We start from the raw sequence: 16857 nt of genomic DNA, 5'->3' as shown, positions 1-16857 counted from the left end.
GTTATATGTCCCTATGTTATTTTCTCCTAATGTATGCATGTTTATGCACACTTTATCCCAGTCAATACAATTTTCTTTTTCACACTCGCTGGCTAGAGAACTGCACTGCAAAATTTGTAAAAGTGCACATTTTGAAGGATGGTTCTGCATTTTAGTCTGTGTATTGTTTCAGAAAGCGCAAATTCAGTAGGACTGCCTTTATAGGAGAACCAAAATGACTTCCAATGAAAAACAAATCTGTGTAATGCAATTCCCAGGGCAGTTCTGCAATTACACATTTCCACCCATGTTTTAAAACATAAGCTAAAAGACAAGTATAGATGTGATAGCCCTATATTCAAATATCTAAAGGGTTTTCACTTGGAGAATGGATCAAGCTTGTTTTCTCCTACTACAGATGCTAGGATCCAAACCAATGGATTCAAAGTTACAAGAAAGGAGATTGAAACTTAACATCAGGATGAATTTTCTGACAGTAAGTGCTATTTGACAATGGAACAGACTCCCACGAGAGGTAGTAAAACTCTTCTTCGCTGGAGGTTTTCAAACAGAAGTTGGATGGCCATCTGTCATGTATGATCTAGTTGAGATTCCAGTGTTGCAAGGGGGGACTAGATGACCCTCAAAATCCCTTCCAACTCTACAATTATTATTATTTTTTTATTCTATTATCAGGCAGGCACCTTCACAGTACTCTCTGGCACCTGCTTACAACATTTTGGTTTAGACAAGTCTATCCAGATGTTTAGAAAGTTGATTAGAGTTTTAATCTATTTTTAGTCTATTATTTTAACTTTTGAAAAGTGTTAAATTACTGTATTGTTGCTAATTATTCTTATTGATAATCTTAGGTAAAGGTAAAGGGACCCCTGACCATTAGGTCCAGTTGTGACCGACTCTGGGGTTGCGGCGCTCATCTCGCTTTATGGGCTGAGGGAGCCGGAGTACAGCTTCCGGGTCATGTGGCCAGCAAGACTAAGCCGCTTCTGGCGAACCAGAGCAGCGCATGGAAACTCCATTTACCTTCCCGCCAGAGCGGTACCTATTTATCTACTTGCACTTTGACGTGCTTTCGAACTGCTAGGTTGGCAGGAGCAGGGACCGAGTAACGGGAGCTCACCGCGTCGTGGGGATTTGAACTGCCAACCTTCTGATCGGCAAGTCCTAGGCTCTGTGGTTTAACCCACAGCACCACCCGCGTCCCTCGATTGATAATCTTACCATAATCTTATTGTTTATTTATTATAATTATTATAGTAACACTTTGAACTTAGCCTAGTAACACTTCCACCCCTCTTTTGCAAAAGAGCCCAGGTTGGGAAATAAAGCAGGAAAACAGAGCTTTTTAAAAACATGTAGGAACATCTGAAAACATTTCAAAGCAATTCAGTATCCTCACAGTAAATAATTTAATGGCTGCCAACAGTGCTATTTTTCTAGAAAAGGAGGTGCTACTGCCAGAACTCACCGTGAATGCCACCCTTGTTCTCTTAGAATGACAATGGTGCCCACCTGAGAGGTGCTGGAACTCAGTTCCGGCTGAAAAAAAAGCCCTGGTTGCCAGTAGCAGTATCTGTCAGCCTTCAAAGGCCTGGGTGAACATGATTCAAAAAATAAAAATCTTCCTGAATGTTGTTAAGGAGGGAGACAGATGCACCTCTCTTACTGGGAAGGTGTTCCACAAACAGGGAGCCACCACTGAGAAGACCCTGTAGTTTATCAGCACCAACTGGACAGTTCCATGTTGTGGCACCACCAGCAGGGCCTCCCCTGCTGATCATAAGGCCCAAGATGGTTGATATTGAAGGAGGTGGCCTGCCCTTGGATACCCTAGTTTTCAACCTTTTTGAGTCCACGGCTCCCTTGACCAACTACAGTGGTACATTGGGTTACATACGCTGTTATTCAGGATGAGAACAGAAATTGTGGTCTGGCGGCGCGGCGGCAGCAGGAGGCCTCATTAGCTAATGTGGTGCTTCAGGTTAAGAACAGTTTCAGGTTAAGAACGGACCTCTGGAACGAATTAATTACTTAACCTGAGGTACCACTGTACATTCTTTCTGTGGCACCCCTGTGGGGCTCAGGAGCCCAGTTATGTCACCCCTCACCTGCAGAGTTGGCAGCCTCTCACCCTTTTTCGAATACCCTCCCTTGTGGAGTGTTCCCTCTTCCTCCTCTCCCCTCTCCTTGGGAGTCCTCTGGGCAGCTGCTGCTGCTGCCCCTGGTTTCTTAGCTGTGCCCCCAGCCACAAAGAGGTGCTTTCTCCCACTGCCCCACAGGGGCCTGGGACTTGTCTGTCCATTCCCAGCAGCAAGGGCTGGTGGACTGGCTGGGATCCCTCACCCGCTTGCTTGCTTACTCCAAGGCCACCTGAGCTCCTGGCAACCAGCACTCCCTGGCCAGCCCTAAAGGCACCATTTGCCTGGGGAACTTGTAGCCTGGGCTGTTGCACAAAGAGCCGCATAAACCTTTGGGAGGCAGAGACACAAGAGGACATCAGAGGAGGGAGGGAAAGAAGGAAAGAGGGACTGAGGCCAGTGTTGCCCGTGGCTCCCCTGACCATCATTCAAGGCACCCCAGGGTGCCACAGCAGACTGGTTGAAAACCTTTGCCCTGGTGCTTTAATAGACAATCTGTGTATTACATACTCCTATTTGGCAGCTCAGGTACACAAAATGAAAGAGATCTTGACAGATCTCATCCTGCCCCTTTACTTCCTGGCCTGTGATTATCCCATTATAGAACCAAGCCAGGCGTTTCCCTTGATGACTGGGCTAGTAGCTCCACCCAAAGTTTCTACGCCCACCTGTCCTCAGCAGCTGACAGGTAACTTATACAACCTGGCCGGAACCAGCTTTCCACAGGGAAACTTGTCATGTCCAGGGCTTGGCTTATGGTTTAAAAGGTTTTTGGTCAATTGGTCCTCAAGGCAATCTATATTGATAGCCATCTGTCAGGGATTCTTTAGTTATGATTCCTGCATTGCAGGGGGCTGGACCAAATTACCTTTTGAGTCTCTTCTAACTCTAACATTCTATGATGGCGACTTACAACAGATTAGTCTTCACCAACCTGATGCATGCCCGCACCCATGTTTTTTGGACTACATCACCCATCATCTTACCTTTCCATCCCCTACCTTTCCTGCCCCGACCTGGCCACAGTGATGCATGCGACGGTCACCTCCAGGCTTGACTACTGTAATTCGCTCTACGCGGGGCTGCCCTTGAAGCTGTCCCAGAAACTCCAGCGGGTGCAGAATGCTGCAGCGAGGCTCCTCACGGGGTCTCTGCCATGGGAGCATATTCACCCAGTGCTTTTCCAGCTGCACTGGCTCCCGGTGGAGTACAGGGTCAGATTTAAGGTGCTGGTTTTGACCTTTAAAGCCCTTCACGGCCTATGGGGCCGCCTCTCCCAGTATGCCCCACGGAGAGCCTCAAGGTCCATAAATAGCAACACCCTAGTGGTCCCGGGCCCTAAGGAAGTTAGATTAGCCTCAACCAGAGTCAGGGCCTTTTCAACTCTGGCTCCGGCCTGGTGGAATGCACTGTCTCATGAGACCAGGGCCCTGCAGGATCTGATTTCTTTCCGCAGGGCCTGTAAGACAGAGTTGTTCCGCCTGGCCTTTGGCTTGGAGCCAATTTGATTCCCTCCCCCTCTTTCTTTTTTCTTTTCATTTCTCCTCCTGCGATGAGGCTACATTTTAATATTTTAATGTTTCAATATTTTAATGTTGTATTTTAATTTTGTTTTTAAGTTGTATTCACTCAACTTGTTTTTATTATTGCTTGTTAGCCGCCCTGAGCCCGGCCTCAGCTGGGGAGGGCGGGGTATAAATAATAATAATTATCATTATTATTATTATCAGCCCCATCCAGCATGTCTGTGCTTCCATTAACCCCAGCATCGCACGGCTGTGCTGGCAGGGCCTGATGGGAGCTGTAGTGCAAAAGATGCTTTAAATGTACGAGGTGTAAGCAGCCAAGCAAACACATGCAACTGCTTCAGCGTAGGTGCTGAGTTGGGGCTAGAGAGGTTTAGAAGCAGTGAGCAAATCTGAGAAACACAGGGGTTTCTGTCCTCGACTGCCAGCTTTCTGATTCTCTTTTATCCAGGACGGAAAGGCAAGAAGACCGAAGAAAAATGTGGATAGGATGTGCACATTGTTGGTATCAGAAAGAAGAGTGCCACTTAGTGGCCAAACTGACCTGTTGCACTACTTTAAAACAGCCTGTTTGATGCATTGGATGCAGGAGTGAGGAACTTTTTCAAGCGCAGGGCCACATTCCCTTCTGAGCAACCTTACGAGGGCCACATACCAAAAGTGGGCAAGGCCAGAGGCAGAATAAAAAGTGGGTGGAACAATGAGTGCAAACTTTACCTTTGTACAGTAGGCTTGTTTCTACACACCTCACTCTCTTCTCCACCCAGACAAGCAAGAGGCATGATCGGAATTCAAGGGCACGTTAGGGCTGGGTGATATCTGGTTTTCAACATCGCGATATATCACCAGCTAAACATCACAATGCACTTACCATATTTTTCGCTCCATAAGACGCATCAGACCATAAGATGCACCTAGTTTTTGGAGGAGGAAAACAAGAAAAAATAATATTCTGAATCTCAGAAGCCAGAACAGCAAGAGGGATTGCTGCGCAGCCATTCCTCTTGCTGTTCTGGCTTCTGGGATAGCTGTGCAGCCTGTATTCACTCCATAAGATGCACACACATTTCCCCTTTTGGGAGGGAAAAAGTGAGTCTTATAGAGCAAAAAATACGGTATATATCACCATGTCTGAAAGAAGGATGGACCTACATAGAGGCATTGGCTGGCTTCACAGTTTTTCCCATATTGTGTTTTTTTGCATAGCGCGCGTGCGCACACACACAGTTTCACAATACAGTATATTGCCAGGTCATAAACTATGAAACCAGTATCTTGATATGGACTTGAAACCGGCTTTCGGAGATCTATCACCCAGTCCTAACACATCATGATTTGCCAGGTCAAAAACTATTGCCAGGTCAAAAACTATGAAACCAATATCATGATGTGGACTTCAAAACTGTTTTGGAGGATATATCGCCCAGCCCTACTGTGGATATAATTGGATCTCACCTATTGACTCTAATGCCACTTCGAGAGACTTGGTTTTTTTTTTACTGGATAGTGAGGTACATTTTAAATAAATAAATAAATGTATATTAAAATTGTGTATATCTTTCTTATATTTTTTACATTTTACTGCGCCTTGAAAGCACATGCTAAGGAAATTTCTTCCCCCCCCCCCCTCAAAGTATTCTGGGCACTGTAGTTTTCCCTTCACAGACTTACAGTTCTAATAAGCCTTAAAAAACTACTATGCCTATAATAATTGGGGGAGGGGATGCCTTTTGAATGTGAGGAGAGGATCCTGGACCAGGTGGGCCTTCTGTCTGATCTAGCAGGCTCTTCTTATATTTTTAGGAAGCGACAGGACATGCCCAGTTCGAAACAAAGACTTATGTATGCAGTTAAACTTTCAAAGGCCCAGAATCCAGACCATGGGTAGGCAAACTAAGGCCCGGGGCCTGGATCCTGCCCAATTGCCTTCTAAATCCGGCCTGCAGACAGTCTGGGAATCAGCATGTTTTTACATGAGTAGAATGTGTCCTTTTATTAAAAATACATCTCTGGGTTATTTGTGGGGCATAGGAATTTGTTCATTCTCTCCTCTCCCCCCCCACCGCCAAAAAAAAAATATAGTCAGGCCCCAGACAAGGCCTGAGGGACAGTGGCCCCCTGCTGAAAAAGTTTGCTGACACCTGGTCCAGACAGCATTGAAAGCAGACAGGTCTTTTATCACCTCAATGCCATCATGAGCACAAGTCATTGTGACCCACAATAAAATGGACTTTGGAGGAGGGGCTCAAAGGCTGCTACTCAAGTGTTAGATTCAGTTCCCTGTTAAAAAAGGAAGCTTTCTTGTGTACTGACATTTTCATTCTCTAGGAGAGGAATCATTTCAAACCAAAGCAGCCTCAAACAAACCCAAGTGCCCTTAACTATCAAACCACTAAAATTGGTTCCCACTGATGAATCAACCTGTAGCTGGTGCCCCAAGGCAAGCTTGCAGCCTAGCAGAGCTGTCTCCTCCAGAACTACTCTCAAAGAAGCCCTGCTTACGTCAGCAGTAAAACAAGTGCAAAATGAGCAGCAGACATGTGCAAAATTGTGAAACTTGGGCTCCAGCCTGTTTCACTTCATGTCCCTCTCCCCCACCCCCCCATCTTCCTTCAATGTGGGAAACATTCATTTGCCATAGGCCAGACGACGACAAGCCCAGTTTCCATCCCGTCCCAGTGGGGGAAAAAGACTGCTGAGGAGGAGCAGACGAGGCTTAACAGTGTTTAAAGTAGATGAAGCAATTCCACTCATTATCATTATGGTAATAATAGTAATTACGCCATTAACCTTTCTAGCAACTTTCCCAAGAGAGCCAGCGAGTGCTATAATGGAGACACATCATGATGATGCTGTGGTCATACAGGCTGCAATCTTCAAACCACTTACTCTGAAGTAGTCTTATTAAAGTCCCTTGGGCACTTTTCAAGGGTAAGAAGTGGGAAGAGACTGTGTTTAATGTGTTCACTTCAGGGTTCTGGAGTGATAGGGAGTGTGCATCCTCTCTCTCTGTGTGTTGTGGTATCTTTTCCAGCCCCTCCTCTCTCCCCTCTTTGATAGACAGAATCATTTGGTGGGTGTGGGAAATGCATTATTTTTCTGCATTATTAAAACTGCAGAAATGGCAGTTCTACTGGGTTTTATCCAACTAAATTTTTTCTCAGAGTAGATCAATTGAAATTAATGGGCCTAAATTAGTCTGAGCATTAATTTCAGTAGACCTAACCTGAGGACACTTGACTATCACTATCTTCAGTTGTATTGCAGCAAATTAAGGGTGCACAATGAAAGCTGATTTGGAGCGCAAGGGCCTGCTGGTTAAGGCCAAAGGGGAACCCACCCAGCTCAGCACGATTCCCCAAAGAAAAGCCCTCAACCAGGACCAGAGAACATCAGCACTACTCTCCTCAATTGTGATTCCCAGCAAATGGTATTCAGAAGCATGCTGCCTCCTAGTATTATCAACCTTGGTGAAAGTCAGTGTAAAGAGAGAGAAAAATGACAAAAAAGTTTTACTTTTTAAAAAATACAATGATACATTGTTTAAATTGAAAAATATTTATTTAATTACAGATAATATAAATCTGTATATATGATATGATGTGATGATATATTATAAATTTATGCTGTCGTCGTCTTCTTCTTTGAATTTATATACTGCCCTATATGCAGAGGCCTTAGGGCGGTTCACAGAACAAAATCAAAATATAAAACCACAAAATATATACAGTGGACCCTCTGAATACAAATTTAATTCATTCCGGGGGTCCATGTGCACCCCAAAAAATTCGTATCCAGATGCGCCTGTTCTGCGCATGTGCGCGGGGCAGTAGCCTACTTCTGCGAATGGGGAGGTAGCCCGCTTCTGTACATGCGCCACCAGTGGTAGCCTGCATCTGCGCATGTGCGGCCGGCGGGAGCCCGCTCCTGCGCAGGTGTGGCCGCCGAAAGCCTTCCTGTTACTTCCGGGTTCGCTGCATGTGTATCCTGAAGAATATGCAACCAGAGAGGTACGTAACCCGAGGTTCCACTGTAATCAAAATAAAAACAACCCAATAACTGCCCCTCCAAAAAAGACCCACATTTTAAAAGGGCATAGGATATCAGTCAAATCAACCAAAGGCTTGGTTAAAAAGGAACTTTTTTGCCTGGTGCCTAAAAGTGTATAATGAAGGTGCCAGGCGAACTTCTCTGGGGAAAGCAATCTACGGATGGGGAGCCACTGCAGAGAAGGCCCGTTTTCGTGTTGCCACCCTCCAGACCGCTCTAGAAGGAGGCACATGAAGAAGGACCTCAGAAGATGATCTCAGGATCTGGGTAGGTTCATATGGAAAGTGGCAGTCCTTGAGGTATTGTGGTCAAGGCTTTATAGGTCAAAACCAGCACTTTGATTTGGGCCCGGAAACTAATTGGTAGCCAGTGCAGTCGGACCAGGATCAGTGTAATATCCTCAAACTGTCTTGCTCGGGTGAGCAACCTGGCTGCTGAATTCTTCAGTAGCTGAAGTTTCCGAACAGTATTCAGAAGCAGCCCTACGTATAATGCATTGCAGTGATCTAACCTTGGAGTAACCAGAGCATAGACAACAATAGTTAGGCTATCCCTGTCCAGATAGGAGCGTAGCTGGGCCACCAGCCAAAGCTGATGGAAGGCACTGTGGGCCACTGAGACCACCTGAGCCTCGAGCGAGAGCAAAGGATCCTGGAGTACCCCCAAGTTACGAACCTGCTCCTTCAAAGGAAGTGTAACCCCTTCAAGAGCAGGTGACCTCCCAGCCATCTGGTCTAGGGAACCAGCCACTAACAGTGCCTCAATCTTATCTGGATTTAGTTTCAGTTTGTTGGCTTTCTTCCAGTCCATTACCGAGTCAAGACACTGATCCAGCACTTCCATTGCCTCACCTGCAGATGTAAAGGAGAAATAGAGCCAAGTGTCATCAGCATACTGCTGACAATGTACTCCAAATCTCCGGATAACCCCACCCAGTGGATTCATGTAGATGTTAAACGACGTGTGGGATAGGATTGAGCCCTGTGGAACCCCACACTTTAGGTTCCAAGGGCTGAAAAACATCCCCCAAGCAACACCCTCTGGGAATGACCATCCAAGTAGGACTGGAACCACTGCAAAGCGGTGCCACCCACCCTAGTTTGGACAGTCACTCCATAAGATACCATGGTCCATGGTATCAAAAGCTGCTGAGAGGTCGAGAAGAATTAACAGGGACATGTTTCCCTTGTCTCTCTCTCAACAGAGGTCATCATAAAGGGCAACCAAGGCAATTTCTGTGCCAAAACCAGGCCTAAACCCCGATTGAAATGGATCCAGAAAATCAGTTTCTACCAAAAGCACCTAGATCTGGTCTGCGACCTCTTGTTCAGGAAAGGAAGATTAGCAACTTGCTGGTAGTTACATTGTTTTCTGAATCCAGGGAAGGTTTCTTAATGAGTGGTTTTACCACTGCCTCTTTCAAACAGGAAGGGACCGCCCCCTTTTTTAAACAGGCATTGATCACCTCCCTGGCCCAGCCAGCTGTTCCTTCCCTGCTGGTTTTTACCAGCCAAGAGGGACAAGGGTGTAGAGTGCAAGTGCTTGCCCTCACTGACCTGAGCACCTTGTCCACATTTTCGAGCCTTACCAGCTGAAATTCATCCAACACAACAGGACTAGACTGTGCTCTGGACGCCCCATGAGATTCATCTGCTGTAACAGCAGTCAAGGTCTTGGTGGATGCAAGCAATTAATATAACTAATAATTAATATTAGTTATATTAACTAATAAATTAATTCAATTAGATATATTAAGTATATTATTTTTATCTTACCAGTAGATACATCACTGCGGGAAAAAACATGTACATAAAACAAAAGCATCTTTTTGGAGATCAGTGCCCCTTGTAAAGAAGAGTATCTAACAACGCCCCCCCCCCCCCCAAAAAAATGAAATTTAGAGAATCTTCAACAAAAGGGGATACCTGTTGGCATCTTTTGAAATTAAAGAGACAAAAGCTGAGTCAAAACTGCAAATGAATTCACTATCCCTGAAACTAAAGCCATATAACTTTTGGGGGAAGTCTTAACAGCTGTCAAAACTGATCTTTCTGGTGTCTTGCAGGTGCTGCCCTGTGCAGCCCGAATTCCAATTGTATTTGGCTGTATGTCATCTGCATTGGCATCTTTTGTACCATCAAATGCGTCACTTAGAAATTTAAACCATCTGACACCTGTCAAATAACAGTGCAATCGTTTAAAGAAAACACTTCTTTCTCTGTAAAAATGGTTAAGAGTGATGATACTTCTGCTTATTGGCAGAATATGATTACAGACTTGGTGATTGACTATAATGGCAATATAGTAGACTGCCCACCATTATAAGAGTACAAAGGGTGACCTTGGGCCAGCCACTGCCTCTTAACCTTACCTACTTCACAGGGTTGTTCTGAGCATAAAATGAGGAGGTGGAGAACTATGTGTGCCACCTTGAACTCCTTGGAGGAAAGGTAGAATATAAATGCAGTAATAAATAATCATATTTTAAGCAGTCATTGCAATTGTTCCTCTTAAACTAAGTGGGTGTCCAGAGATCCAGAACAAGGCTGTGTATACTTCTGGTCGCCTCACCTGAAAAAGGTTATTGGAAAAAGGTTAAGAAAAGAGCAATCAAAATGATAAAGGGGATGGAGCAACTCCCCTATCAGGAAAGACAGCAGCGGTTGGGACATGATAGAAGTTTATAAAATTATGCATGGGATGGGAAAAGCGGATAAAGGTTTTTCTCCCTCATAACACTAGAACTTATGGACATCAAACAAAACTGAACGCTGTTAATATTTAGGACAGATGAAAGCACATTATGGAACTTGCTCCTACAGGAGACTGGGATGACCACCAACTTGGATGGCTTTAAAGGAAGACTGGACAAGTTCAATAAGGCTATCAATGGCTATTAGTCACAATGGCTATTCTCTCCTTCCATGGTCAGAGGCAATAATGCTTCAGAATGCCAGTTGCTAGAAAGCTTAGGAGGGGAGAGTGCTCTTGTGCTTGTGTCCTGCTTGCAGGTTTCCCACATGTATTTGGCTTGCCACTGTGAGAACAGGATGCTGAACTACATGGGCCATTGGTCTGATCCAGCAGGCTCACCTTGTCTTCCAAAAGAGAGCCAGCGTGGTGTAGTGGTTAAGAGCGGTGGACTCGTAATCTGGTGAACTGGGTTCGATTCCCCACTCCTCCACATGCAACTGCTGGGTGACCTTGGGCTAGTCGCACTTCTCTGAAGTCTCTCAGCCTCACTCACCTCACAGAGTGTTTGTTGTGGGGGAGGAAGGGAAAGGAGAATGTTAGCCACTTTGAGACTCCTTAAGGGGAGTGAAAGGCGGGATATCAAGTCCAAATTCTTCTTAATTGGAGAGTCCTTGTCACGGACTCTAGAGAGCTTTAGGGGGATCAGGCCCAAAGGTCTACATATTTCCAAAATCCTCTTTCCCACTGTATAATGCAGCTTCCTATGTTCCCATCGTTTGAACTACACCATTGCATTGAATCTACACCTAGAAGGCCTATGTATAATATACATAGGCTGCAGGAACAGCTCGTCCACTTTGTATGCCAGCAGCATCTTTGGATATAGTTCTGCGCTTCCAGTAAATGTGAAAAATATTCGGGAAGCACAAGTAGGGAGGAAGGACAACACAGTTCACTGGTCTTCACTGATGGCTGTGGAACGAAAGGAACCAAAACAAGTAGGCAGAGCCAACAAATTATAGGTTTCTTCCAATCCTCTTTCCTGCTGAGTTCAACAAGAGCAATGCTGAAACTGAGGAGGAGGAAACTGACAGCCAGTTCCAAAAGAGAAGGCAGGCAGGTGGAAGCTGGCTGAGAGCAGAATATGGTTGGTGGGACAGTACCCCATTGGCCCTAATGGGCCAGCCTCCACTGTTCATCCACCATCTCTTAGAACAGAATAAATTTAAATAGAAACCCAAATTGAAGCTTAAAAACAAAGTTCCACATATGGACATCTCCAAAGCCTACTATCAGATGTTTCAGCTGCTGTGGATGTCAATAAGAAGAGCTTGTTGGATCAGGCCCAATGGCCCATCTAGTCCAGCATCCTTTTCTCACAGTGGCCAACCAGATGCTCCATGGAGAATCCCACAAAGCATAACCCCAGTACAAGAGTGTTTTCCCCTCCTGCGATTTCCAGCAGCTGGTATTTGGAAGCATTGCTGCTGCCGGAGGCAGATGATAGCCATCATAGCTAGTTCCCATGGATAGCCCTCTTCTCCATGAATTTGTCTAACCCACTTTAAAAGCCATCTAGGTTGGTGGCAAGTTCCGTAGCACTGCGTGCTCACTAGACGACCTTGGGGGCCAGTCGTGAACTCTCAGCCCAACCTACCTCGCAGGATTGTTGTAGGGATTAAATGGAGAGAACCATGTATGCTGCCTTTGAGGAAAAAGCATGATGCAAAAGTAACAAATATAATATAATACTGTACAATGCTGTAAAATTATTGTAATTGTTTTAGATCCTCCTAGATTTTTTTTTAATTCTGGTTTCTTTTTTATATATATATAGCAATTTTATTGAAAGTTCTTTTAGCATTTTAAAAGACTAAAATTCAAACTCATTTATAAGAAAATAACAAAAAACGATTCTCTCTAAAAAGAAAAATAATAAAGAAAAAATATAAAATATTTACAAAACACAATTGATTTTTTAAAACGCTGGTTTCAATGTATATATATGTGTGGTTTTTTCTCTCAACATATTTTAAGTTGCTATGGCAGAAAAACACCGCCTAATAAGTTTAATAAATAATAGTAACAGTGCTATATAATGTATATGTGTATATTGCCAGCTCATATATAAACAGAACAATTTGTAAACAGCACGTGCTAATAACAAAGCAATACTAATAACATTCGCTGGTGCGAGTGAGAGAAACAGCACGCCCGCCCGCCTGCATTTTCCGAGGGAGCTTCGCCGCACTCGTCGATCCCGGCGGGGGAAACAAAAAAGAATCCCGTCCATCCACCGCGGGTGGATGCCGCGCAGGCGCAATGAGATCATCTTAATCATCCCCGCCCCCTCTTCTCCTTAAACTCGCCTCCATCTGCCGGTTCACCTTCATCCCAACAATATCCCACAGCGTGCTGCGCGCCGGCCCTCCAAACAAACATATAAAGACGAAAAACCCCGTCTCTCTCCCTTGTCTCTGACTCCTTCCTCAAAGGCTGCTGCGTCGAAACACGTGAGCCTGTTGTGAGCACGTGACGCGCCAGCGTCGCTAGCCTGGCTTGGTGTGCGCGCGCGCTCCCCTATCAAGCCCCGCCCCCTCGCTCTCTCTCCTCCTCCCTCCCCCCCCTCCGCCGCCCGAGGACGCGCGAGCGAGCAAGCGCGGTCTCGCCTTCGGAGTTGTTCGTTGGCCGCCCGTTCCCCCTCACACACCTCGGCCAGCGCCGCCGCCGCCGCCGCCTCGTCGTCGTGGTAGCCGTCGGTCATGAGGCCCGCCCGCCGTCGCTGGAGCGCGGCCCAGCTGCTGCCGCTGCGGTTCGTGTGGTGCGGCTGCCGCTGAGGCGTCTCCGCCCGGGCGGAGGGGGTTCCCTTCTTCGCCTCTCAGCCGCCGCCGCCGCCGCCGCCGCCGAGGCCGCCATGTTGGGCCGGGAGCCGCAGCGGGACCGCCGCTGAGCCCTCTGAGAAGGGGAGAGGGAGCCAGGAGGACACGACGAAGACGACGACGGGAAGGACGAGGAGGGAGAGGAGCGGCCGGCGCCGGCGCCATGGCGGAGCAGACCTACTCCTGGTGAGGAGGCGCCGCTACTGCTGCTAGGCCTCTCCCGAGTGGGGGAGCATCTCTCTGCCTGCCTATAGAGGGGCTTCCATGGAATGCCCATCACCGCCGCCTCGGCCTCTTCCCTCCCGCCATGGGAGCGAGAGCTCTCGGCCTCAAAAGCAGGCTCCGGCCCTTGGCTGAAGAGAAGAAGAGCGAGCGGGGCAGGTCTTTCCCCCATATGAATAGTTTTCTCCCCACACCCCCCTGAGCGAGGTGGCTCTATATTCCACTACTACTGCTGTTAAAGGCACAGGAGAAAAGGCCCGTGGGGAAGTTGGCATCTAGCAGCCGCCACCCCTCCTTTCTCTTTCTCCCCTCCTTTTCCTGACCTACCCCGCTTTAAACCCACCAGCTGGACCCGAAGGATGCCTCCTACAATGGACGTTCATTGCTGTGCATGAGGCGATAAGACGTAAACAAGCAGGAAAGATCTGCCCAGGGGAAAGGCCGAGCTGCAGCAACCTGTTGAGAGGTTGGCAGCCTTGCGCACCCCCCACCCCCAAGTTTATTTCGTCCAAACTTGACACGGTGTCAAAGAGAGAGAGAGCGTAGTGGGATCTGTAGGCTCCTGGCAAAGCTGCCCTTGCTGGTTCCTGCGAGTGGCTTGGCAACCTCACTTGCCTCCTTTTGCAGCTTTTTGGGCTGTTTGTGTTTTGGAAGTATCAAAGCATACTATGGGGGTGGGATTCATTCATAGTTGTCTCCCAATTCCCAAGTTCTTGAAAAGTAGCCATGTAATAATGATCTTTTGATAACTTGAACATTTTACAAATTACTGTGAAGAGCCTCCTGATTCAGATGCATGAAGTAAGTGGGCAGTGGTGTTTGGCTGGTGTGTATTCAGTATGTGTTTATGCATCTTGCAAAATCTGATTCTCATACCATGAAAAAATTTACAAATGTATATACTGTATAAACTAGTTTCACTCCTTCCTGCGGTGCTTGCTACAGAAGATCCTGTTACAAAAAACTACTTGGGTTTTAAGGCGCCACAAAATCCCAGGTGCACAACATTGGGGTGGTGATGTATTTCACCACTTGCTAGACTGAATTAGAGACACCTGTCTGTATGGTGCAATCTATTTTGCCACCAACCAGTTGTTATTTAGAAGCCTGGTAGTGAAAGAGCACAAATGTGTCTCTGAGAAGATAATTTCTTACATTAAAAATGCGGAAGTGTAGAAGCATCTTTTTCAGGGTCCAGGTGCAGTGTACCTGGATTAAAGGAAGAAGACAAATACTATAAGCTTACATTGTCTTGATGTGGTGGTTATAATTTGCTTGGTCATGGGGACAACTCCAGTATCAGCTTTTGGTGAAGGGTGGGTTGTGAAATATTCTATAGTTTGTCACACACCTTGCAGATGTGGTCATGTTCTGATGTCTCCCTTCTGTAATAGAAGAGATTGTGTTTGAAAAAAAGCATTCCTATTTCTTTGCATATTTCCTGAAAAGTAAGTATCACAGACTTATTCTTGAGCAGCTATGCATAGTTGCAGCCTGACCCGAAGCAGGTTTGTTTGGGATGTAAGTCCCATAGGCTTGAATGCAAGGTGGATGGATAACATTGGAGCTAATGTCACACAAAGTGCTTAAGAAAAAAAACCCCAGTTGTTGGATAAATAAGTGTTTTCTACTTAGTGCCTTCTATTATACATTATCTTTGTGATCATTGCAACAACCTCCTAAGTCATGTTAGGTTGATATGAGCACTGACTGAAAGTTCTCAACCTATATAGGATGGAGTTGGTTTCTTATCAGACATTGTTATTATCCCACAGTAGGAGATTAAGTGAATGACCTGAGTTGGGACTGTCTAGGGACTTCTGGTTGAAGTAAAATTTGAACTAGGGTCTTGGTGGTTCATATTCTTAGTCCCTTTGCTAAACTAAAGGGCTAGCTAGACTTACTTTCAATTTGTAGCAGTTGCCAGCCAGATGCCTCTGAAATTGCACAAGAGGGTGTGATGGGAGTATCATCTTCTCTTCCTCCTAGCATCTGGTACCCACAAGCACACTTCTTCTAATATAGTGTTTCATAATAAAATTGCAGGGAGCTAGGTTTTAAAGTGATGTGATCATCCAAGAAATAGTGTGTGGATTCTGGATGATGACTTAGATGGGGAAGATAATGGTTCAAATCAGTTTTTAACTATGAACTTTATTGGTTGGTCTTGGGCACATGGCAGTGACCTAGTTCAGATGTTACAGATAGCCGCCAATCCATGTTTGATGGTTAGGCTTGTGTCTTGGACTTCTTCCTTCACTTTGCTTTGCTATAACTATAGTTTGCTGTAATGTCCAAATCAGGGAAACTGGGATGGGGAACCTGTGGCCCTCCAGAAGTTGCTGGATGCCAACTCTCATCAGCTCCAGTCAACATGGCCAATGGCCAGGGATGGTGATAGTTGTAGTTGACCAACATCTAGAGGTCTAAAGGTGAGCCAACCTTGAGGTAAGCTATGGTTACTGCAAACCAAAGTTTGCTTCCAAATAAGATTTCTAACTATAGTTTCTGTTTTGGTGTGGAAGCAAACCAATAGCTGTAACAAACCAGGGATAATTGATGGGGAGATGTGATATTTCATTGACAGTGTCTACCCTTGACTGATGTATATTCTGAATAGTGTCCGAATAGCTCTTATGTGCATCCTGGGATTAAATAAAATGTAGAAGGAAGGATATGTGTGCACAGCTTTTTCAGTGTTACTGGGGGTGCTGAAGAAGCAGGTTTCCTGATGGTATGGAAAAGCCAGTAATGTGGGTTTTCTAGATTCAGGTAGGTAGCCATGTTGGTCTGATGCAGTGGAAATATAAAATAAAAAATTGTCCAGTAGCACCTTAGAGACCAAGTAGGTTTATTCTTGGTATGAGCTTTCGTGTGCATGCACACTTCTTCAGATACTTCTTCAGGTGTCTGAAGAAGTGTGCATGCAAACGAAAGCTCATACCAAGAATAAACTTAGTGGGTTTTCTAGAAATTTTTCTAGAAAGCCTTCAGGGCAATTTTACACAGAGCTAAGTGGGTCTTGTTGAGCATGTTTAGTTGACTTGCATTTATATATTTATTTACAGCACTATTACTGTACATGCTGTTTTACAAAGAACAGGTATGACAGGTCCCAAGCCTAAAGGGGCTTACAGTCTAAAAATAGACACAAGGAAACAACAAAGGAAGGGGGTTGGAAATGGAAGGCACAGGATTGCTTTAATGACATGTGCTAGTGGGGTAATGAAAAGGTTTACCAGGAAGGTTGAGTTTTGAGGAGGAATGGAAAAGAGGCAAAGTCATAAACCAAAGTAAGAAATAAGGTCATGCTAATTTTGCATCCTTAATAAACACATGAAAAGCTTC

General features: G+C 45.6%; 2 protein-coding genes and 1 long non-coding RNA gene across 4 annotated transcripts in view; 2 read left to right on the top strand and 1 right to left on the bottom strand.

Annotated features, from left to right (window-relative positions):
• Window positions 1-16857, bottom strand: part of HNF1A (HNF1 homeobox A) — a 45220-nt gene that overhangs the window by 25279 nt on the left and 3084 nt on the right. The window contains exons 2-3 of one of the 2 annotated variants that reach the window (XM_079956741.1): window positions 14861-14894; window positions 14665-14718 (exon numbers count right to left, since the gene is read on the bottom strand). The gene's annotated coding sequence lies outside the window, so the exon portion shown is untranslated. The remainder of the gene's footprint in view (window positions 1-14664; window positions 14719-14860; window positions 14895-16857) is intronic. The other variant, XM_079956742.1, reaches the window with a different exon arrangement.
• LOC307205094 lies at window positions 4787-5216 on the top strand. Its single transcript, XR_013833860.1, has 2 exons — window positions 4787-4915; window positions 5025-5216. It is a non-coding gene; the product is annotated as an uncharacterized lncRNA (long non-coding RNA).
• The window catches only part of SPPL3 (signal peptide peptidase like 3), a 37394-nt gene continuing 33596 nt past the window's right edge, over window positions 13060-16857 (top strand). The window contains exon 1 of the mRNA XM_079956978.1: window positions 13060-13473. Coding sequence (XP_079813104.1) covers window positions 13451-13473 — 23 coding nt within the window. The 5' untranslated portion in view covers window positions 13060-13450. The remainder of the gene's footprint in view (window positions 13474-16857) is intronic.

This window comes from Podarcis cretensis (assembly GCF_951804945.1).
Source record: "Podarcis cretensis genome assembly, chromosome: 16".
NCBI lineage: Eukaryota > Metazoa > Chordata > Lepidosauria > Squamata > Lacertidae > Podarcis > Podarcis cretensis.
Note: the sequence above shows the minus strand (reverse complement) of the source record. Positions and strands in the feature narration are given on the sequence as shown.